This window comes from Rhinolophus sinicus, linkage group LG05, assembly GCF_036562045.2.
Source record: "Rhinolophus sinicus isolate RSC01 linkage group LG05, ASM3656204v1, whole genome shotgun sequence".
Lineage (NCBI taxonomy): Eukaryota > Metazoa > Chordata > Mammalia > Chiroptera > Rhinolophidae > Rhinolophus > Rhinolophus sinicus.
Window position 1 is genome coordinate 153,842,569 of NC_133755.1, and position 20,867 is coordinate 153,863,435.

The window sequence follows — 20,867 nt, forward strand, 5'->3', positions numbered from 1 at the left end:
ACCCCTCAGAGGGCACTTGGTTTTGCTGACTTTTTTTGAGTTTTGCACTTACATTATAGAGTCAAGATATTCAAATGGGAGTTAAGTTGAAAAAAGAATGTAATAATGGCATTTCTTGTCCATACACGTGCTATATTGGAGCTATTTTGTATCAAGAAATCCATTAACATGAATATAGTTTAAATTGAATAACTAAATGGTTTTAAAGCAACAAAATGTTTATTGGAGGGGGTAAATTTATGAACAATTGCAAAATGAAAACTGCTTTTTTTTTTTAATTAAGCCATTTCAATGTAAACATGCTCATTGTTAATTGTGTATTTTTTAAATATTATTTAGAAAATTCAATTACATGGAATGTGTTTTAAATACTCAAGTGTTAAACCACCTTGGGCATATACTAGGAAGCATAAAATTGATCATTGACTCTGTGTCTTTGTGAAATTTTGTATAGGGGAAAAAAATATGTCAGAGGACTCAACTGAGTTCACCTCAGTAGCCTACTACAGTTCACAGCCTGTGTATTTGAGTGAAATGCAGTAAATTAAGTTAATCTTATTTTAGTGGAGTTTATTTTAGATATAAATGTATGATTTAAAAGAGCTGGAAGTAAAATCTTAAACATAACTCTGAAATGTTAACAAGGCAATTTCATAAATCCAACCTTCATAAGAACTTATTGACTCATCTGAGTATGTTTTCATTATTGAATGTTCATGTTGACAAGAGTAACGAACAAGAAAATTCCAGAGACTGGGAATCTTAGAACAAAGTAAACATTACATATATCAGTATAGAGAGTTTGTGGACAAAACAAATGGGTCCTTCCCAGTTATTATGCTATTTGAGTATCCAGTGGTTTATATTGTTTTGTTTTGCTTTATCAAACCATACTGAGTTGCCCATCAGCTTTAGCAAGATGACTCAGAGTCCCTCTGCCACACTTGCTTTCCGCCTCCTCACTGCTGTGCAGGGTTAGCATCTCTACAAAAGAGACCTTTCTTCACCCTACGTTTTCAATCCATTGACAAAGCTATGAGGCTTTTCTTTCTACCTTGATATGAGAAATATATTTATATTTTTATGTTATACCAAAAATAGAAATATAAAATTATCTTTGCTATATTCTTAGATTTATTCTTGCTTTGCATAAGGCCAAGCTTAACACCAAGTCATATGTAAAAATATGCTTATTGAGTTACCTAATAATAATTAAAATTATAACAGAATTTTATTTGGTCCAGAAAAATGATCAAATTTTCTTGAATGTCAGGTGTGTAAAATAAGATATTAGAAAAAGTTGATAAAATGATGAATGTGCTTGCCTGATGATTATGATACACATTAACATTTCTTCAATTCTCATTAGTTACATATAATGTAACTCTAAAAATGTCTATTATGGCATCAATTTGTTAGAGATGTATTATGCAAATTACTTTGCATAAAAAAACATGTCTTGGGTGTTCTTTTTGCTCTCATTTTTGAACTTTTTAATACATTTAAAGTATGTGTTCTATTTGATCACTTTTTTTTTTTTTTAGGAATAGTGAAATCCCTTGCTTGTTTTATGTTGTTTAATTAGTTGACTTTTAATTTATTATTTTAAATAAATAAATTCCATGATTTAACTGGGAGGCAAACTTTCTTATTAGTATATTTTCTTAGCATTAGTTGTTAATTAGAAACACTCCTAATTTTGTCTTACAGCTACAAAACTATTCATACCACTAGTTTTCCCCAGCCTTTCTTTGTTATAACTAAAAACTATGACAATATATCATGAATTTCTTCTTTTGTTTAAGGAATACTCACTGCATATTCCTTAATACTTTTGTATCTGTATGCAAGCGAATAATTATAGTAATGGTAGACTTTAATACATGAAACAATCTTTGAAAGGTAAAGAAAGGGAATGTAAACATTTAGCAAATAAATCTTATTGAAGATTAAAATAATGAAAAATAATATTTAAAAGAACTCTTCATTTTATATTTGTAAGCACTGTCTATACTGACACAATATTTTAAAAATTAGTCTAATGACTAGCCACACATACAGACTCATGCACACACATACACCATTCAAAAATTCTAAAACCAGAAAATGTTTAGTTTTCATTCTCAGACCATGCTGTGGTCAAGTATAAACTGAAAATAATAAACAAATAAGTAAATAAGCAACTAAACCACTTAAAATCTTAAGACTGTGGTATAAAATAACTATTTTGGTAAAAAGAAATTAAAGTTACAACCATATATAATTTAGAAAACAAAGTATTATGAATAAAGCAAAAACTCTGAGATGAGGCAAAAGCAGTATTCAGGATTAAATCTAAGTCCTAAAATTGTAAACATTTTCATTATAAAATAAGAGGAGGAAGAAAAAAAAGGGAAATTAATCAAATAGTTAACTCAAGAATCTGGAAAAATATGACACATAATACTTATCACATTCTTTATGACTAATACCAACTCCTCCCCTGTCTTCCACCCTTCTGGAGAGCATTTGTTTTTTATTCTGTTCATCTCTTTAAGTTTTTAAATCTATCCATTTTTAAAACATGGATTAATAAATATTTAGTGAATGAATGAATGAATGATATTTAAAATATATGTATTTGTCCAAAAAAAGCAATAGCTCAGAACCAGTCTATTCCATTCTCATAAATATAATAGATGAAAAGATGGAATAAATATAGGTCCAAATAAAGATTATTTAAGAAAAATAAACCTGTAGAACAACAATTGCTTTTGATTGGCAGTAGCTGAATTTATCAAAGTAGCCAGTACACTGTACCCATAGAAAACTAAGACCTAAGCATTTTCCAGTTATCTGTTGTTGAATTACAAACCACTTCAAAATGACTAGTGTAAAACAACCATTTTAATATGCTCACAAATTTTTCAAATAAAGAATTTGTACAAGGCATTTCAGGGATAGCTAGTCTTTGCTCCACAATAACTTGGGTTTCAGCCAGGAACATTTGAATTGAAAGGCTGGAGGCTTCTTCACATACAAGTCTTAATGCTTATAATGCAGTTGCTCAAAGGCTGGATTCACCTGAGACAGACAACCAGGCGTCCCACGCATGACCAATTTATGAAGCTTGGGCTTGCTCAAATCGTGGTGACTGCAGGTTGCTTCATGAAAGCTTGGGGCTTCCGTAGATATGTACCCAGGAAACAATGCAAAAGCTCAGTGGTCTTTTGTGACTTTACCTCAAAATTTGAACACACTATTGCATTGATCCAAGCAGTCATAAATCCATCCAGATTCAAGAGACAGGACAAAAAACCCAGAGATAATCACTGGCGGGGGGGGGGTGAGGGGGAGGTGGTTAAAGCATTATAAAACCATATTTTAAAACTACTAGAACAAAATAAAACAGAAAACATGTTATCCTAAACAAATGGTATCTGTGAACACATGTGGAGACACACGACTGAAAGCCAAGACCCAGAGTCTCTGCCATTATTTACAGTTGGCCTTGGGCAAATTATGTATCCTTTCCGGCCCCATGTTTTCTTAATGATAAAATTAGTGCTTCAGGGGGAAAAGTAACGTTCTTTGATAGGTGAGGAAATAAATGAGATCAGTAAGATTTTCAGTCAACTGCTTCATACATGATAACTTTGAGAAACATTGCTGTAGACTCCAAAGTGATGGAAGGTTGTTCATATTAGCAAGCTACTGCTTGTCATTAAATACATGACTATTAAAGATAAGATGGCTGCAAGTGTAGCTTTTCTTTATTATCCACCTAGTGAATTTCTAGGAACTGTCTAATATTTTCAAATTAAATCCATCACTTCCAAAAATTACATGAGTGACCTAAATGGTTTGATTTAGGAGAGAAATAAAGGTCAGCAGTTTTATGTCTCAGTGTTCAGATGTGGATAAACTCAAAGAGGTTATATATACATATATATATATATATATATATATATATATATATATATATATATATATATATATTTAATCTAAATGATACATTTATTGGAGTTGTGCCTTTTCTACCACACTGGATTAAACAGACTTGTCAAAAGTGTGATTTCGTCACTTTCTGGGTTACTTAATAATTTGCTGTTATTTCTTCCATGTGCCTTTGTTTGTACATATGGCTAATGAACCACCTATAATCGGTAGGTCTCATGTTATCAGATACCCAGGTAAGAGTATCTAATCATCTTCTCCTTAGTTCATGTGGTTAATCATTCCTCCTTCCCAGTTTGTTGCCTTCTCGTCAATGGGAAGAAAAGTTTCTATTAAATGGACCAGAAACCTTATGAAGGTTTTCTGTTGCTGTTTAAGAGGTACGAACATTTAATTGGAAATGTTTTATATTAGTCTTGTGTTTTAACTGATAACACAAATCCTATGCTTTTCCACATACCAACATCTAAATGATATAGCTCAATGAGAAAAACTGTTGGGGATTCTGAAAATTAATGAGACATAAAAGTTTTTGATTCTGACCTTGAGATAAAATTTTGTATTTATGATGTTAAATTACTTGCCTTCTTTGAAACAGAGAAACAGCTGGGCTGTGTGGGAGGGATGTTTAGTTATGATTGAGAAGAAAGAGAAATAACAGAAATTTTAAAACCTTAAGAGATAATATATAAAATAAAGTACAGACTACAAAATTCAATGCAATATGTTCAAGTTCACAGAATGTATGAAGGCTGCCCCAACCCAAGAAGTATATAGTTGCTGTGCTGATGTAAAAAAGCATGAGGAAAATAAATGTCCAAAGCTGCATAAATATTTGCACCCCCTTGAGAGTGTGAGAAATGTGTGTTTCATGTTGTGATTGATAGGACTGCTTTTATGACCCACTTTGAACTCTTAGCAGGAACTTTGGAGTGTCCTGAGGGTCTGTCTGCCTTTGTATGGCAGGAACTCTGTTTTCTTAGAAAATAGTAAAGAACACTGTTTGTACTCCCTCTCTTATGAAAGGGTGCCTATGGTTTATGGGAATTGGGGAACTTAGTAGAAAAATCAAAAACTTTCTCATATAGAGTATAAGAAATGTTCAGCTCTTTTTTGAAACTTTGGCCATTGTTATTTTTTTCTGGTTTTGTGGTTTTTTGGGGCTAGGGAGGGTGTACTCTGACCTACTTGTAATATATTTCATGAAATTTGCATATTTTGGTGAGGCTATTTTATCCTAATGATTTACCTACTAAAAATAAAAAGCAATAAAGGCATATCTAAAAATAAATACTGTGTAATGTATTTACGTACTTGAATGCAAGTAAAGAGTTTCCGTGGTGAAGGAAGAGATCTTGAACACTTAAATGAAGTTTTAGGGTCTGATAGGTATCAGATTTCTATCGTCTTTTAAGTCGGGGAATTTTAGAACTAAAGGTATCCAATAATAAAATGGACATATGGGTAGTTTCCAAAATGTGTTAATAAATATTACTTCATATAAATCTCAAAATAACACAGTAAAATAAAGCAGTTAAATCATCGAAATTTCTACCACAAAGATGATGATTTTAAAGGTCAGTGAAGAATATATTTGTTCCAAGTCATAGTTCCGTGACATCAAACTGAGACATCATGTCAGCTCTTTTCACTTCCATATTCTATACTTTAGTTTTGGGTTTGTTCTTAAGAAACAGGTATTTTTAAAATTACATATCTGGTTTGACCAGAGCTGGCTAACACTCAGTCTCCCGATTCCTTTTTCTTTGTGTTTTCTTAGCATCACTCTCCCAGACACCCCTCTAAATGTGTTTTCAAAGCATTATTTTTCTGATTGGGTATCAGTGGAATTTTTGCAGGTGTCTAAATCGCAAATATTCTACTTCACTTAGCTATTTCAGTAATGCTGATTCTATTAGAGACGTATTACCTGATAAAATTAACAAGAATAAAAAATATCTAAATAGTAACTACCATGTATTATTTTGGGGTTAACTCTTTTCCCTACCCCTACATTTCTGTTTCAATATAATACACACACACACACACACACACATATACATATATATGTATATATACACATATATTTATATAATATATTTATATAATATCTATGTATATATATATATTTATAATATATACATAGATACATACACACACAATTTATTTTCCTCATTCTAAACAAATAGTAGCATGACATACACCTTATAAAATCACATTATAATTTTATTTAATGAAGATAAATCTGTATTAACGGGTAAAGATTTTTCTTTGTTCAGCAGCCATCAAAGAGGTTAAACATCAACTCTAGTGCTAGGCTGCTGGTTTCCCCACCTACCGACTTTTTAACCTTGAGCAAGTTATGTAATTTTTCAATACTTTCGTTTTTCTCAACTTCAAAATGAGCGTAACAATAATATTAACACACCTATCTGATAGGGCTATGTGAGTATTGCTTTAAGGGTTAAATGTTAATACATGTATAGCCACATTGAAGAGTGTTTGGCATCTCCATTATCATTATTAATATGTCTATTAACAATGACTATTGATCGACATAAGTCTATTTTCAGTATTTTTTTTACTATAAACATTGTTGCAATGAATAACGATGTACGTCGCTATATCTTGTATGTGCAAGTATAACTGATGGATAAATTCCCAGAGGTAGAATTGCTTTATCAATGTGTGTATGCATCTTTAATTTAAAAAGTTGATTCCATAGATTTTATACATACCACCAATGATGAATGAAAATACTTGTTTCTCTAAACCCCTCACTAATAGAGTGTGTTATGGAACTTTGGAACTTCACCAATCCAATGAGTGAAAATTGTAATTTTAGCAAAGTTTTACTTTATTTGCTTCATTTTATTAATGAGCTATATTTTCATGTTTAAGAAACAATAGCATTTTTTTTCCCACATAAGAACTTAGAGTCAAATTACTGTACCGTTTAAACTTCCTGAATTCCTAGATTAATTAGGATAGGAAAATGAGATAATATTCAAATAAGTTCTCTATGCCTGATAAAGAACATAGAGACTGATTTAAATAGTTTTTCTCATAAATTCCTTATAAAAACCCTTAAGGTAGATATTTTCATTTTCTTTTAGATATAACACAACTTCAGAATTAAGTTAATTTGCCTAGTCACATAGTAAATATATGGACTAAGATTAGAGAGAGGACCAGTTTTATTCTGAAGCACATGACCTTTGCATTATACATAGCATGTACATTGAGAGTATTTGAGAGCGAGAGAGACTTGAGGCAGAGTATTTTAGAAAGTAAACATAAATCAAAAATGTATCTCAATATCAATAAAGTAGCAATGTGATTTTGAACAATTTAACCTCTTTAAAGCCTCGATTTCTTCATCTATAAATAATAATACAATAAACCTAAACTACCAAAATTTTGTAGATTAAATAAAATGATGCAGAAAACTTCTGTTGAAATTCTAAATTTTTATACAAATGGTAGCTTAATTATATATGGCTCTGTCGTTGGGTTCCCATAATTTTTGAGACCTAATATATTTTTACATTATACCTTGCAAAAAAGGTGGTAGATATTATTTTCAAACTTTAAAAGTCCAGATTATACTAATTTATTGCAATGATATGGTAGGTAGTCAGAGAATCTTGCTCTGGATGATTACAAATTTTGGGCGATTGTTTTACACAGTGACAACAATAACAAGTATAATGATAGTAGCTAACCTTTATTTAACATTTATAAAGTGTCAAGTACTATTCTAGATTATTCAATTGAGTTCTCACAATAACCCTCTGAGGGATTTGCTGTTGTAGCATCTCCATTTTCCAGATGAAGAATTGAGACAAAGAGAAACTGAGTCATTTACTCTACTCACATACAGCTAATAAGGGGCAGGTCTGACTATTTTCCTCCCAGAAGTCGAGCTCTAGAACCTGTACTCTTTCCCACTATGCCATTCTGTTTCTCTGATACTGTCTATACAAGTAGTTTTCTCTTAATGAGTGTATTGTTCTGTCCTATAAATGTTTTATCTCTAAAATCACAGAGCAGGGAACAGGTGTATATAAAGCTAAATACCATTCTGGTCCTCTACAATAGAAATTAAAAAGTGTTATCCTAATATATAATTAACCAACTATTAATTAATAAGCTTCAAAACTTAGCATGGTGGAATTAGAAGTTGCCAGGTGATATCAGATGTAGTCCAATCTCTCCGCAGATTTCAGCATTCGTTCTCCATCATCTCAGACTGATGGACTCTACTCATATATCTTTATGGATATAGATAGATACCTTATGACATAGCTCACTCCATTTTGTGCAGATCTAGATATTGAAAGTTAACTCTTACACAGGATCAAAAAGTATCCTTTCCCTCCCACTTTCTTACATTGTTTCTATTTTTGTGCTACAAACAGAGCATATATTCTTCCTATTATATACCCGGAGTGCCAAAAAAAATGTGTACACATGACTTGTATTCATCTTTTGTTATCGTTATATATTATTACAATTTTAATACAGTTTTTTCCTTTCTTAAAGTGTGTATACATTTTTTTGGCATCCTCTGTGTAATAGATTTTCAAGCATTTGGAGAAAACAATTGTGTTTTCCCTAAGTCCTCTCTTTTTAAAATTAAAGGTTTTTCATTACCTTTCCAAACGTCTTGCTAAGCTTTTACAGTCACCAGCATGCTGATCATGTCTGGATGAACTCTGATTTGTCCACTGCTCTCCTAAACTGTACTGTCAAGCTGTGATTGCAGTTGTATCATTGCTTCCTTTAATCTGTATGCTAGATGTCTCCTTAATACAAAGAGTACATTGTTTACCAATATATCAGAACATATTGAAAATATATTGATGACTTATAAAATATGTATTCATGGATGTTAGAATTTACACTATTATTGTAGCATATAGAAGCTGGTGAAAGGTAATGACACACAGTTGCTTTACATGTGTTACTGTCTAAATGATTCAAATATTGATTTTTCTTTTAACTGCAGATAAAACTTCCCAAATGTTAAAGGTTCCTTATTTTCAAACAAACACGTTTTTGATTTGCCAGTCAGCTGTACAATAAATTCCTGTGGTAAGCTCAAATCACTGAAAAGCTCAAATAAACATATCTCCTTGGATCTGTTCTTAGTACTGATAAAGATAAGAATAGAGAAACCAATAAAGGCTTATTTTAATAATAACTGCGAAGTATCTCACAAGGGGTAATACAAATTGCCCCAGTTTTTATTAATGTATTCTCCATCTATAATTCATTAAAATAACATATAGTGTTGAATTTGATTAAAATTCAGCAGATATTTATGCAGCATGTACTATTTGTAAGATGCTTATGCAAAGGACCATAGGGAAACATTAAAACATGAGTAAGATCTGAATCCTGCCATTACTTGATCTCTTCCATAAACTCTAAGATTTAAAGTGCATTTAGAATTATGAAATAAATATCATTACGATTAGGTTTTCCACGTGAAGTGTGTATGGTATTTTAAGTTTGAAAATGATCCTTGTTAAAACAGTATGATTTACAACATTTATTGAATATATACCATGTGCTAGGTACTAGGTGAGAAATTTTATGTGTATTTTCTCATTCCATCCTCAGAACAAACTTCTGAGATAAGTGTAATTCAGCTCATTTTAGTGAAAATTACCTGAGACTCTGAAAGCATAAATAACTTTCCCAAGGGCCATACAGCATTTAAAGGCAGAAACAGAATTCTAATCCAGGTCTAGAAAATCTCCAGGTATGAGCTTGATCGTTTGTATGATTTATACCTGATTCCTGTATTAACAGACATGTGAGAAAACCAATACAACTCTATCTGCTCATTCTGGAAGAATTTACTGGCCCGTGGATTCTCCTTTGGGTGTGACTTAGTCTCCATGGCACATTTGGGAATTTTTTCTTCTAAAATTCACAACCAGCTTCTACCACTGTAATAGAGAATCACCTGCAGAGTTCATGAATGAGGGAAGAGAGAAAAGGGAATGGCAGTAGGTCAATTTATCATCAAATCAGAATAGTATTTCAAGACCGGTGTTCTGGCTGCTGCTTTTGTGGGAAATACTTGACTGCTATTTCAAAATACCCTTTATTTAAGTAGTGTAACCTGAAATTAATTGAGCTTGTGTAAATATTCAGACCTTCCAGCCATCTTCTGTGCTGTGAAAGGTATAAACATTGAGGATTGCTATGGGGAAGATGAAAACTGGTTTTTACATTTTTTTTCCTATTTTTGCAATAAGGAAGGAAAAGGCTATCCACTAACTGTCTACTATCCGAAGTAATGAATATCTTTATAAGACAGAATACTTAAGCAGTAAAAGAAAGGCTAATATTCTCATTCAAGTAGAAAATAGCAATGCCCATATCTCTTTTTTACAGTGTTCTTATAAATTTCCCCCAAGGATTATATATTTTGTTTTTATTCATTTGTCATTTATGTGAAGTCTGTTTCTCTTTAACTTAATGGAACTTGGGTTATAATGTGACCTGTTATTTTAATCATCATTAGTGTGATATATCATGAGCATGCAGTTTTCTGTTTCCTTGGCAGATCACTTAAAAAAAAAAAGAATCTTAGTCAATAAGAAACATATGTATATATAAAATCATAATTTATGATTTGCTTAGATCAATGTTTAATTATGTATTACATGTATTTTTGTACTGAATATTTACACATAATTAATCCAACCCACAGCAAGAGTACTAATGGAATGTTCCATCAAAACATAAGTAAGTAAACAGAAGAGAAACAGCTGTTGCAAAGACCCTGTTTTTGAGTTTGGACCTGATAACAAAAAGTAGTTCAGAGAATTTGGCTGCTGCCATTTATTCACATCTGTTGAGATTGTACTATTTTAACTCAATACTTGATCAACATATGCCACAAAGTAGCACGTAGTTCTCTAAGTCAAAAAACTTAGAGCAACATTTAATACTAATTTATTGTATGAGATGTTGTACTTGTAAGCAATTCATCATCTTCTGTTTAGCAAATCTATTCGTGGAATGTTTATATATTTAAGTCCCGTGAAAGAATCTAAGAGTTTGTAGAAAATACATGGACTAGGAGAAAAAAATAAATTCATTTGCTGTGTTTTACATTTTGACCTGTCTACCTCTGGACTTATTATGTGACAATCCCTAATTGTCTGGTTTTCAGTTGCAATCCAGAACATTCTTACCTGATCAAACCCTTATTTAATTTTCTTTGAATCATAGCTAAGAATACGAAAAGTAGAATTGGGCCTTACTTGTTACATAGGAGACAGAAAACGTATGCTGAAGATAACTTGGTGTTATTCATATAAATAAACAGTTGCTTTAAAAAAGATTTGTATGGGAAACTCGTATTGACTTCTCAGTTCTCCTCCATGTCTCATAATTACTTTTGTTTTCCCTCTGACAATCGAAACACTGTAATAAATATCTCTTGGCATGATTGATAAGACTTATTGTGTATATTAATATTGACTCAGAGGTACGTTGTGAAAATTTGGAAAGTCGTGGTGAAAGTTGGGAAGAATAAATAAGGTTGAGAGTCTCATAAGCAGTTGAGGACAGGGCTGCAAGGACACTGGTTGATCAGTGTAACGCTGAGGGAGTATCTGTGGTGGGCTGCCGGAAAACTCTGTCCTTGGCCCTGTTACATTCCTAATTTTCATCACTACCTTGGATACTTACACAATTTAGATGATACAAAATACAAAGGAATGCAATAGAATCTTATCAGGTTGGAAGTGGCCAAGTATAAAAGGAAAACAAAAATCCTAAAGTCGGGCCTTTCCTCAAACTAGTTGCGTGTGTGTAAAGGACATAGTTACTATTGTAAAATAAATAATGTCGGAATTCTGCTATGAATACCAAAAAGAAAAAGACGAAGGAGGAGGAAGAGACAGAGGAGGAGGAGGAAGAAAAGGGAGTAAGGGAGAGGAGGAGAAGGAGAAAGAAGGTGAGTTAAAGGAAGGAAGGAAGGCAGGTAAAGCAGGCAGAGAGGGAAAAAATAAGATGGGAGGAAAGAAGGCAGGTAGGCAGTCAAGTTCCTCGAAATGTTCTCTGTATCCCTGTGCTGTATAATGGGGTCTCTTACCTTTCAAGCCAACATTTCTAGAATGTATTGTCTTCGACACCTACAATTCCTGGTCCATTTGCTATGCGTTAAAGGTGATATAACTTTAAGGCCTCCCGTGTAATTTCTGCCTGTTCTCTAATTCAACATCCCCTTGCATCTGTTCTAGTCTAATAGTTATCAAGCTTTGAAAGAAGAGAAACATGCTCTTATCTCAATGTTATTAACGTATGGAAAAGCAAAACAAAACCTGAGATGGAACACTGTTTCTATGTTAAAAGAGAACTCCATGACTCGATGTATTAATAAACACTTATGTGGGAGGGATACCTTTTCATAGTGTAAGGCTCTGGGGCTTTGGAATGTAAAAAGATGAATTTCTTTCTCTCTTTGAGATGCTAACTTGAAATTGACAGATGTGTTGCATTTATCCTGCTCGATATTACAAAACCTTTTCTCATTTGATTTTAGTTATTCCTCCTGAAACATTTGCTCTGGTAAGCAAAAGCAAACATTAGGTTTTACACCCCATTTAGTGGAGCAAGAGTGATGATGGCCTGACATCTGAGAACCAGATATTTCAGGCTTGTTTTGTGAAAAGAATTTCCTCTATAGATCACCCGTCCTCCCCCCTCAATTCATAGTTCTTGAAATGGGGGACGGGGAGGGAGAGGCTAGAACACAGCAGCCTAAATACTTTTGTAAAGCTTAGTTTTATGAATTACCTTTAGCCTTTTCCACTCATGAGGGAAAACTTTTCTGCCTCATTAAATCTTTAATGCAGTGTTCTGCATGCACACTACATTGTGTGTGACAGTAGATGATATATTGCAGTGTAACTGTAATGTTACTTGCAAACAAGCTGCTTCTTTACCCTGAAGGTAGAATTAAAACAGGTACTCATGGGAAATAGTTACTTGTATTGTTCTTTTCTTAATGGGGTAAATTTGCGGATCAGGAGAGTAAAGGAAGGCTTAGCACTGAACCACCTCTGGGAATGAATGAATGCTGCTCCTTTCCTTACAGTGTCTTCTCAATTTGATATCTAAATCTCCCTAAATCTAAAATAATTTAGATTAATAGATATGGAGGAAGGTAAAAGGCTAGGTGCTTGGGGACCCTTCTAGAATGAACTATTCTCATTAACTTCACTTTCTCTTTGTATTGAAAAGGACTACAACTTCCATCTCTGATAAATATAGTCTAATCTATCCAGTAAATATGAGAATTCCCTCAAAGTGAACTGGGATTGCATTTACTTCTACTTGGGGAAGACCATATTTCTCTAGCCAATTAGAATGATGACAGTTTAGTTTCTAAATAGCAGGAGAAAATGAAATGTTCTGTTGGCTGTACATGCAGTGCTCTGTAAAATCACAGTAATCGATGTTGTCCCCAAAAATGGACTAATTTGAAGTCTCAAAGATAATATTAATAAATTGAACCCACAAAGTCCAAAATTGTGGAAAATTAAAGTTATACCTGGTATGCATAAATTATCAATGCCATGAGGAGTTCTTAACAATGATATATTGTTAAGAATTCCTCAATGTTAATGGTTTATAAGTTGGTTTATACAGAGCTCTACCTGTTCTAGAATCCTGTAGCTCTCTTATTTGTTGTGGTTATCACTGGCCCCTTCGTAGGCTGTGAGAATATCACAGAAAAATATTTTCTTCCTCAGGTTTCAGACCAGCGGCACATTAGCCAGGCAAAGAAAGAAAAGCAGCAATGGAATGGTCAGAAAGCTGTGCGAATGAGAATTTCAGCAGGAAAATTACTTTAAGCAAAACTAAATAGCAGAATGGATAGATATAAAAAGAGACTAAATCGCTTAGGCTCTGGGTGGTAATCACACAATGTGATAAATAGATGATGTATTACAGAATTGCATACTTGAAACCTATGTAACTTTACTAACCATTGTTACCCCAATAAACTTTAACTTCAAAAAATTAAATTAAAAAAAAGAGAGAGAGAGAGAGACTAGATCCGAAGTTTCCAGACTGTCTCAGTTCATAGTACTCTTTGTGTCTCCAATTTTTTTTACAGTGCCTCCTAGACCAACTGAAATATGCCAGAGTAGTTAGGACCAAACAAGTTAATAAATATTTATGTTTTAACAGCTTAGTAATCATGTAAAAAGATAATGCATATAAACTGAGACAATATAATAACGTTATTTTTTTTTCATAAGTAACTACAATTACTTACTAATGGGACCTCTGCCTCTGCTGGGTAATACACAATTTTTCAAACCTAGAATTGGATCAGGCACTTCTGCCTTCCTTTCCTGTTTCATACTGATTTTTGTGTTGTACTTGGTTTTTAATCACAGCATCTACTGAAAACTTTGCTTAGCAAAGGTATAACATGTCTGAATGTGAAAGTAAACCAAAATATAACTCACTTTCTGAGAACATCCTTAAAAAGTAATATAGCATTATCTAATGTTAAAATTGTGAACTAGCTTGAGCTGGGTGTTCGTTTGGCATCTAACGGATATATAGCCCTGCCGTATTTCCTACAAACATTTGCAGTATCCACATTGTCTTTTTTAGTTCATTGTAGTGTCCTGGGGCAACTCTGCAGAGAGTTTGTGAACAAACCCTAGATAGTTCCTGGATACGATTTAACCTGCACAAAAAGCTGAATGATATTATAGATTCAAAACTACTGGAGGTTCTTTATTAGGGAAGAGCCACAACAGAAGTACTAGTCGATAAGACTTTCCCTAAAAGAAGACCGAAGTCAGAGAACTGAATTCAGATGCTTGATGCTGACCTAGTATGTGTGATATGGCAATGGAAATAGAAAGTTAGACAAGAAGCATCTCAAGAGAATAGTAACGAGGCACTAATATGATATAAATAATAAAGTAAAACTAATATTATGTTGTACCTACAGTTTCCAATTTAAAATGAAGAAATAAAGCAATAGACTTGACCCAATCATGGAAAATGGGACAATAATCAAGTTTGTTTCCTAGGAAGATCCAGATGAGATTAACTTTAGTTATGTTGAGTGTTTGAGACATTATTGAACAATCTCTCAGTACAGGACTGTTACAGGCTGAATTATATTCATCCCAAAATTCATATATTGAAGTCCTAACCCCCAAAACCTCAGAATGTGACTGTATTTGTAGAAACAATCCTTAAAGGAGTAATTAAGTTAAATGAGGTGATTAGTGTGAGCCCTAATCCAATATGACTGGTATCCTTATAAGAAGAGGAAATTACGACACAAATACAGAAGATTAGGAAGAACAGATGAGAAAACAGGGCACAGATAGCTTTCTCCAAGCCAAGGTGAGAGGCCTCAGAAAAAATCAACCCTGTTGATACTTTGATCTCAGATTTCTATTGTTTAAGCCACCCAGTCTCTGCTGCTTGTTCTGGAAGCATAAGCAAACAAATATGTGGACACAGCAAAGGAGGGAAGATTAAGGAACCAGTATAAACATAGTTCAATTCATGAGAGAGGGATGGAAAGTCAGTAAGAAAGGATCACTAAAAGAGAGTACGAGTCTTAGAGATATTTGTACAATGAATATAGAATGAGAAAGAAAAATGTTTATATAACTGTGACAGAAGTATGACCAAGGCAGGGGAAGAGTATCAGGACAGTTCAGTGGGATAGAAGACAAACGAGTCAAGAATTTTAAGAACTATTACATATCACATAAAGATTAAAAATAAAACTGAACAAAAACTCCATTTGTGGTAGCTATATAGAGTTGATAAATGATCTTTCAAGAGACATTTTAATGGAGTACTAAGTGTGAAAGACAGGTGCGGTAGATAACATAAGAAAGGGTGAATAAGTAGGAATAATGACAATAAGTGTAATACCCATGCCTGAGAGATTGACAGTGAAACGAATACATAAACATAGATAATAGCTAGAGGAAACAATAAAGTCAATTGATGATTGTTATCCCTGTGCACATTTGATTTGCTGGAGAGAGTGAAGATTAGGATACTAATGGGATTATAGGAGAGTGGGGAAGCAAGGCCATGCGGGAGCCCAGCAAAGGTAGGATTGGGAAAATGGAGCAGTAGCTAGATGAAGAAGAGGCAGAGAATTTTTTATCCAAAATTGTACGAAAGGACATTTATACTCTCAAATATTTTCAAAGTTCCCCTCTCCCCAAATAATATCCCTCAGAAAAGAGGCATTGTCTTATAATTGTCTTATTACAAAGACTGTCATACAATGGTATGTATTCTTTGAGGAAAACACATTAGCTGGAAACACCACCAAGAAATGTGTGGTTTTACTGCTTATGAAGAGGTTATGGAGTTGAAGGAAAAAAATAGAGGCAAAGGAATTTAACAGAGAATGAGTAAGTACATATTCCTAGGGGTACAACCTCTAAATTGCAGGATGATATCTTAAGCAATATATATTTTTTTAATTACTTAAGTAAGTACTTGACTAAGTAGTTATATAGAGCTGATATAAATATATACCTCTAGGGTGAATAAAAAAGACAACAATTCTAATATAATGGAAGTGGGTACTTGGGGTTTGAGAGAAAAACCTTTGGTAACGGTATCACACATCTTTCAAAAACTGTGTGTTTTTCACATAACAGGTGGAAGTTAAATTAATTCACTTATGAAAATTGTTAGCTGATTCATAAACTGATTCTAATAATGCCAAAACATGGGTATTAAAGATGCATGAAAGAGTTGGGGGGAAAAAAGCTTTACAGAATGTAATTAAAAGAGCAATTTTTAGTTTTTGTTACTATTATAAGTCCTCGGGACAATGGGTTGAATTAGTCTTACTCCTTAGTTCCTGTTTTATATTATTATTAGTCTACATAGGGCCTCTCTCTTTTTCTGTAGTTATTTGTTCCTTTTTTTCCACATTCCTACCCTCATGCCTTTCCCATATTATTTTATATACTATATGATTTTATAATTTGATAAGTAGATATGGAAATAACATTAACAAATCAAATATTGTAACAAGTCAAACATTCTTCTATATCAACTAAAGTCTTAGAAGCTTTGATACTGAAATTGTATACATTTTGGCTCTTTTATTGGCAAAAATAAGAATTACCTTTAATTACCTTTAATTCTAAGTTTCTTATATTGGATATATGTGGCAATTTCATAAATTAATTTTGAGAATTAAGTTGATCTTTTTTTTCTTTCTGGGGGAGAAACATAGTTCAGAAAAATAAAAACACGTGGTCCAAATTTTAAATAATCAAAAGATACTTGGAAACCCAAAAGTTTTGCAACATTATATATCTATGTCACAATGTCCTTCTCAAACTCAATCCTACCTCCTGCTAAATATATTTGTTAATTTATAAAATTCTAAATAGTTCAGTCTTCTTTGAAATATATAAAGTATCCTTTTTATACTGCCTTTCTACATTCCTCTCATTGAGAAAATGCCTGGCTGATTCTGACAAGCACACTATGTGATATTTTGGATGCTTATCTTAATAGAACCAAAAACTTTTCACACAGATTCACCCCTCATTACTCACAATAATGCCAAGTGCTATAGTCCAAGCAGATATTTATTATTTTCTATATGAAAGGACATTAGAGTAAGGCTATTTCTCAGTGGAGCAGGGGAATAAAAGTTTTTCTGAGTTTTTGTTCCTTATACAGCTCCATGTAATGAGCTCTTAGAAGACATTGCAGAGCTGCAATTTAAAAACCCTGTTTAATCAGCCATAGTGAGCTACGTGTGATTCCCTGTGGAAGAACTTTGAAAGGAATTGGGTCCCTCCTCCTCCATCCAGTGCATCACCAGGAATTGCTTGGTGATCAGGGTCTGCCCTGAGAGGCCACAGAGAGTCAAGGGCTGCAAAGCTGAGTGTCTGCTTGTCAGCGTGGAGGAAACAGCAGAATACAAATCATCAGCTTTGTTTTATGAATATCTTTATTTACAATGCTGGAGTGGAATTTTTTAGAAAAGGAGTGCAGCATTTGTATTGAATCTGTCACTCAAGCTCCAATGTTGATTTCTGTTTTATAAATGATCTTGCTTTCCTATTTTTTTTCTTTTTTTCCTTTCTACAAGGTTACTGTCAATGTCAGAAGATGTAAACCTCACACATACATTGTATGGGGCTTAGCATGAATATTGGAAGGAAAGAAGTTTGTTTGATAAAAGGGGATAATAGCATTCACTTAAATTAAGCATATTTGATTGCACAGGGGAAAGCGAATTTTCTTTGGGAGTTTTGATTGAATTTTATTATAATATAAAATTTGATGCCACTCTTTTATTTTTCTTTGACCAATTCCCAGCCTAGCGTATAGTCTATGTAAAGTGCCTGTCACATGGAGTGATGTCTTTGTTGAAAGCATTTGCACCCACAGAGAGCGAGTGACCCTCAGGGATGGCTAGAAATCTCCCAATTTTGACAAAAATCCTTCTCTGTTTAGAAATTGTAAAGCTCAAGCTATAGACTAGGAAAATGACAGAAAGAGCTATGTTTGGTTTCATGGAATTTAACCTATTTCAGCAAGCCTGAAATACTGGAGAAAATAATACCTGAATTTATATTTATGTCAGGCTTGCCGTTGATGGCGAAGGTTCGTGTAAAGGTTACTCCTAAAAGAATGTCTATCATTCTCACTCTGCAACTTGTGGTTTCTGCTTCTTCCAAATCCTACCCTCTAGAACAATATGACGATTTTAAAATAATAAAGAAACTGTAATTTAATAGTCCATCTCCTGTAATGATTACACATCTCCTCTCTTGTAGCTCACAGCAGCTGGAGGACAATTGACATTTACCATATCATATGACCTCGAAGAAGCAGAAGAAGAAGATACAGAACGTGTACTCCAGCTTATGACTATTTTAGAGGTAGAGTACAGAGAGGGTCATTTATGTTCAACTCGTTGACACGCCTGTGTTATTTGTGGTTATGCCTTACCTGGTTGGTTTGACATTAATTTACATAGTACTGTAGAAAAATATCGTATCTTGGGGATTTTTTTTCTGTGCCAGTCTTATGTTTCACTCTGGAACATATCCAGAAGACTGAGTATATTCATTGAGTTCCAGTGATAAAGGAGGCCTTTAGACCAGCCTTAGAATTTAAATTAAGAACACAATGGCCATGTTCCCAAGGAAATAATTATGATAAAAGTATTTAAGCAAATGCTGATTTACGTAGTTGTATTTTTTCCATCTCCCCCTGCTTCCCAGTAGAATGTACTGGCTACTTCTTAGTTTACATGAGGCAGAAGTAAATGAAAAAGGAAACTTGTTTATTTAGGTATGTTTAACTCTTGAATTTGAAATTCCTAATTTAGGTAAGAAAAATATAAGAGAAACCACTTTCAGGATTTGGAGGGCCATAGGCAATTCCCAAATGCTGGAAGCCTAAAGTATCTAAGAGGTCCTCTCCCATCCTTTCTCATACCCCTTCAACCAACACTCACCCGTAGTCAAAGACACACACTTGCATATACATTGATGATTCTAAATGGGTTGAAGTTCATAACACTGGGCTTTGTTGTTCCTTGTCTTGAACCTTTCTTACGTGTGAATCAATGACAAAATTCTTCCCCCAAAATGAATATTTCCCGTGTTAGATGAAGTGGTCCGGATGATCTATACAGAAGGTGCCAAAAAAATGCATACACATTTTAAGAAAGGAAAAAAAAACCTGTATTAAAATTGTAATAATATATACCAATAACAAAAGATGAATATAAGTCATGTGTGTACATTTTTTGGCACCCCCCAGTATAATTACATATGCATGTATAGGTGTGTGTGTGTCTATGAAACTAGAAGTATATCGGGGAATTCCTTTGCTATAAAAGGTGTTCTCTAAATGTAAAATGGTGAGAAGCTATATGTCATTAATATGAATGAACTACGTTAGGAAGGATACCCTAAATGTCATAGGTCAGTCAATATACTTCCTATTATGATGCCATTGTAAATATTAGACTGTATGGGTTTATCTTGTTTTTTGTCCTTAATATAGAAAAGTCCTTTAAAACAATAAGTTAAACTATTCTATGTTTTCTTCCTTATTTCCCTATATAATCCATGTGCACTATAAAATAACATATTTGAAATATGCAAGTTTTGTGCACTGTGTAAAATCAAGGTATTTGTAATCACATACATGTTTGAATTTCTAGATATCTATTATTTTAGTTAATGGGGAAAGTAAGGACATACATAACAAAGAAGCTTATACTTTGTAATGCATCTACTTAAGGCTATTATTTAAATTGCCTTCTCTGCCTTTCATATGTACCAGAAATATGCTAAATGACAGTGAAAGCCAACCTGAAATTAAAAACCTACTAAGGATAATCCACAAAGTGGAGAGTTCAAATATGGACACTTTTTCTCCTTTTGTACCCTCTTTTCATGGTGTCATCCTTTTATACTTTCTCTTTCCCTTAGGGAAATGGCTTGACAATCAGCACAGCCCAAGACGAGGTGTATCTGCAACCATCAGAAGAACACATTAATGTAGTATCACTTAAAGAGGAATCATTCACCATACATGGCACAAATATCCCAGTCAGTAGAAAGGAGTTTATGACAGTGCTTGTGGATTTAAAGAGAGTCCTCATACAGATCACATACAGCCTTGGGATGGATGCCATCTTCAGGTAAACTCAAGAACTGCATCTCCCCGTGTTCACACATTTTCCTGGGGGCAAACAAACTTGCCTCAAGTGTTAGAAGAGCGACTTGGAAGATGGGGGTGGTGGGTTGTGGTCTTCACGTAGTAGATAATAAAGGAGCACTGGTTTTCTGAAAAGCGTTGCTATTCAAGCTTTAAAATTTTAAATACCTAGACGGAATTTA

The 20,867-nt window shown here is 33.4% G+C and overlaps 1 protein-coding gene across 6 annotated transcripts in view; it reads left to right on the forward strand.

Annotated features, from left to right (window-relative positions):
• The window catches only part of LAMA2 (laminin subunit alpha 2), a 535,718-nt gene that overhangs the window by 291,380 nt on the left and 223,471 nt on the right, over nt 1-20,867 (forward strand). For all 6 annotated transcript variants that reach the window (XM_074333565.1, XM_074333563.1, XM_074333566.1 and 3 more), the window contains exons 13-14: nt 18,786-18,890; nt 20,457-20,668. In XM_074333565.1, the coding sequence (XP_074189666.1) occupies nt 18,786-18,890; nt 20,457-20,668 (317 nt within the window). The remainder of the gene's footprint in view (nt 1-18,785; nt 18,891-20,456; nt 20,669-20,867) is intronic.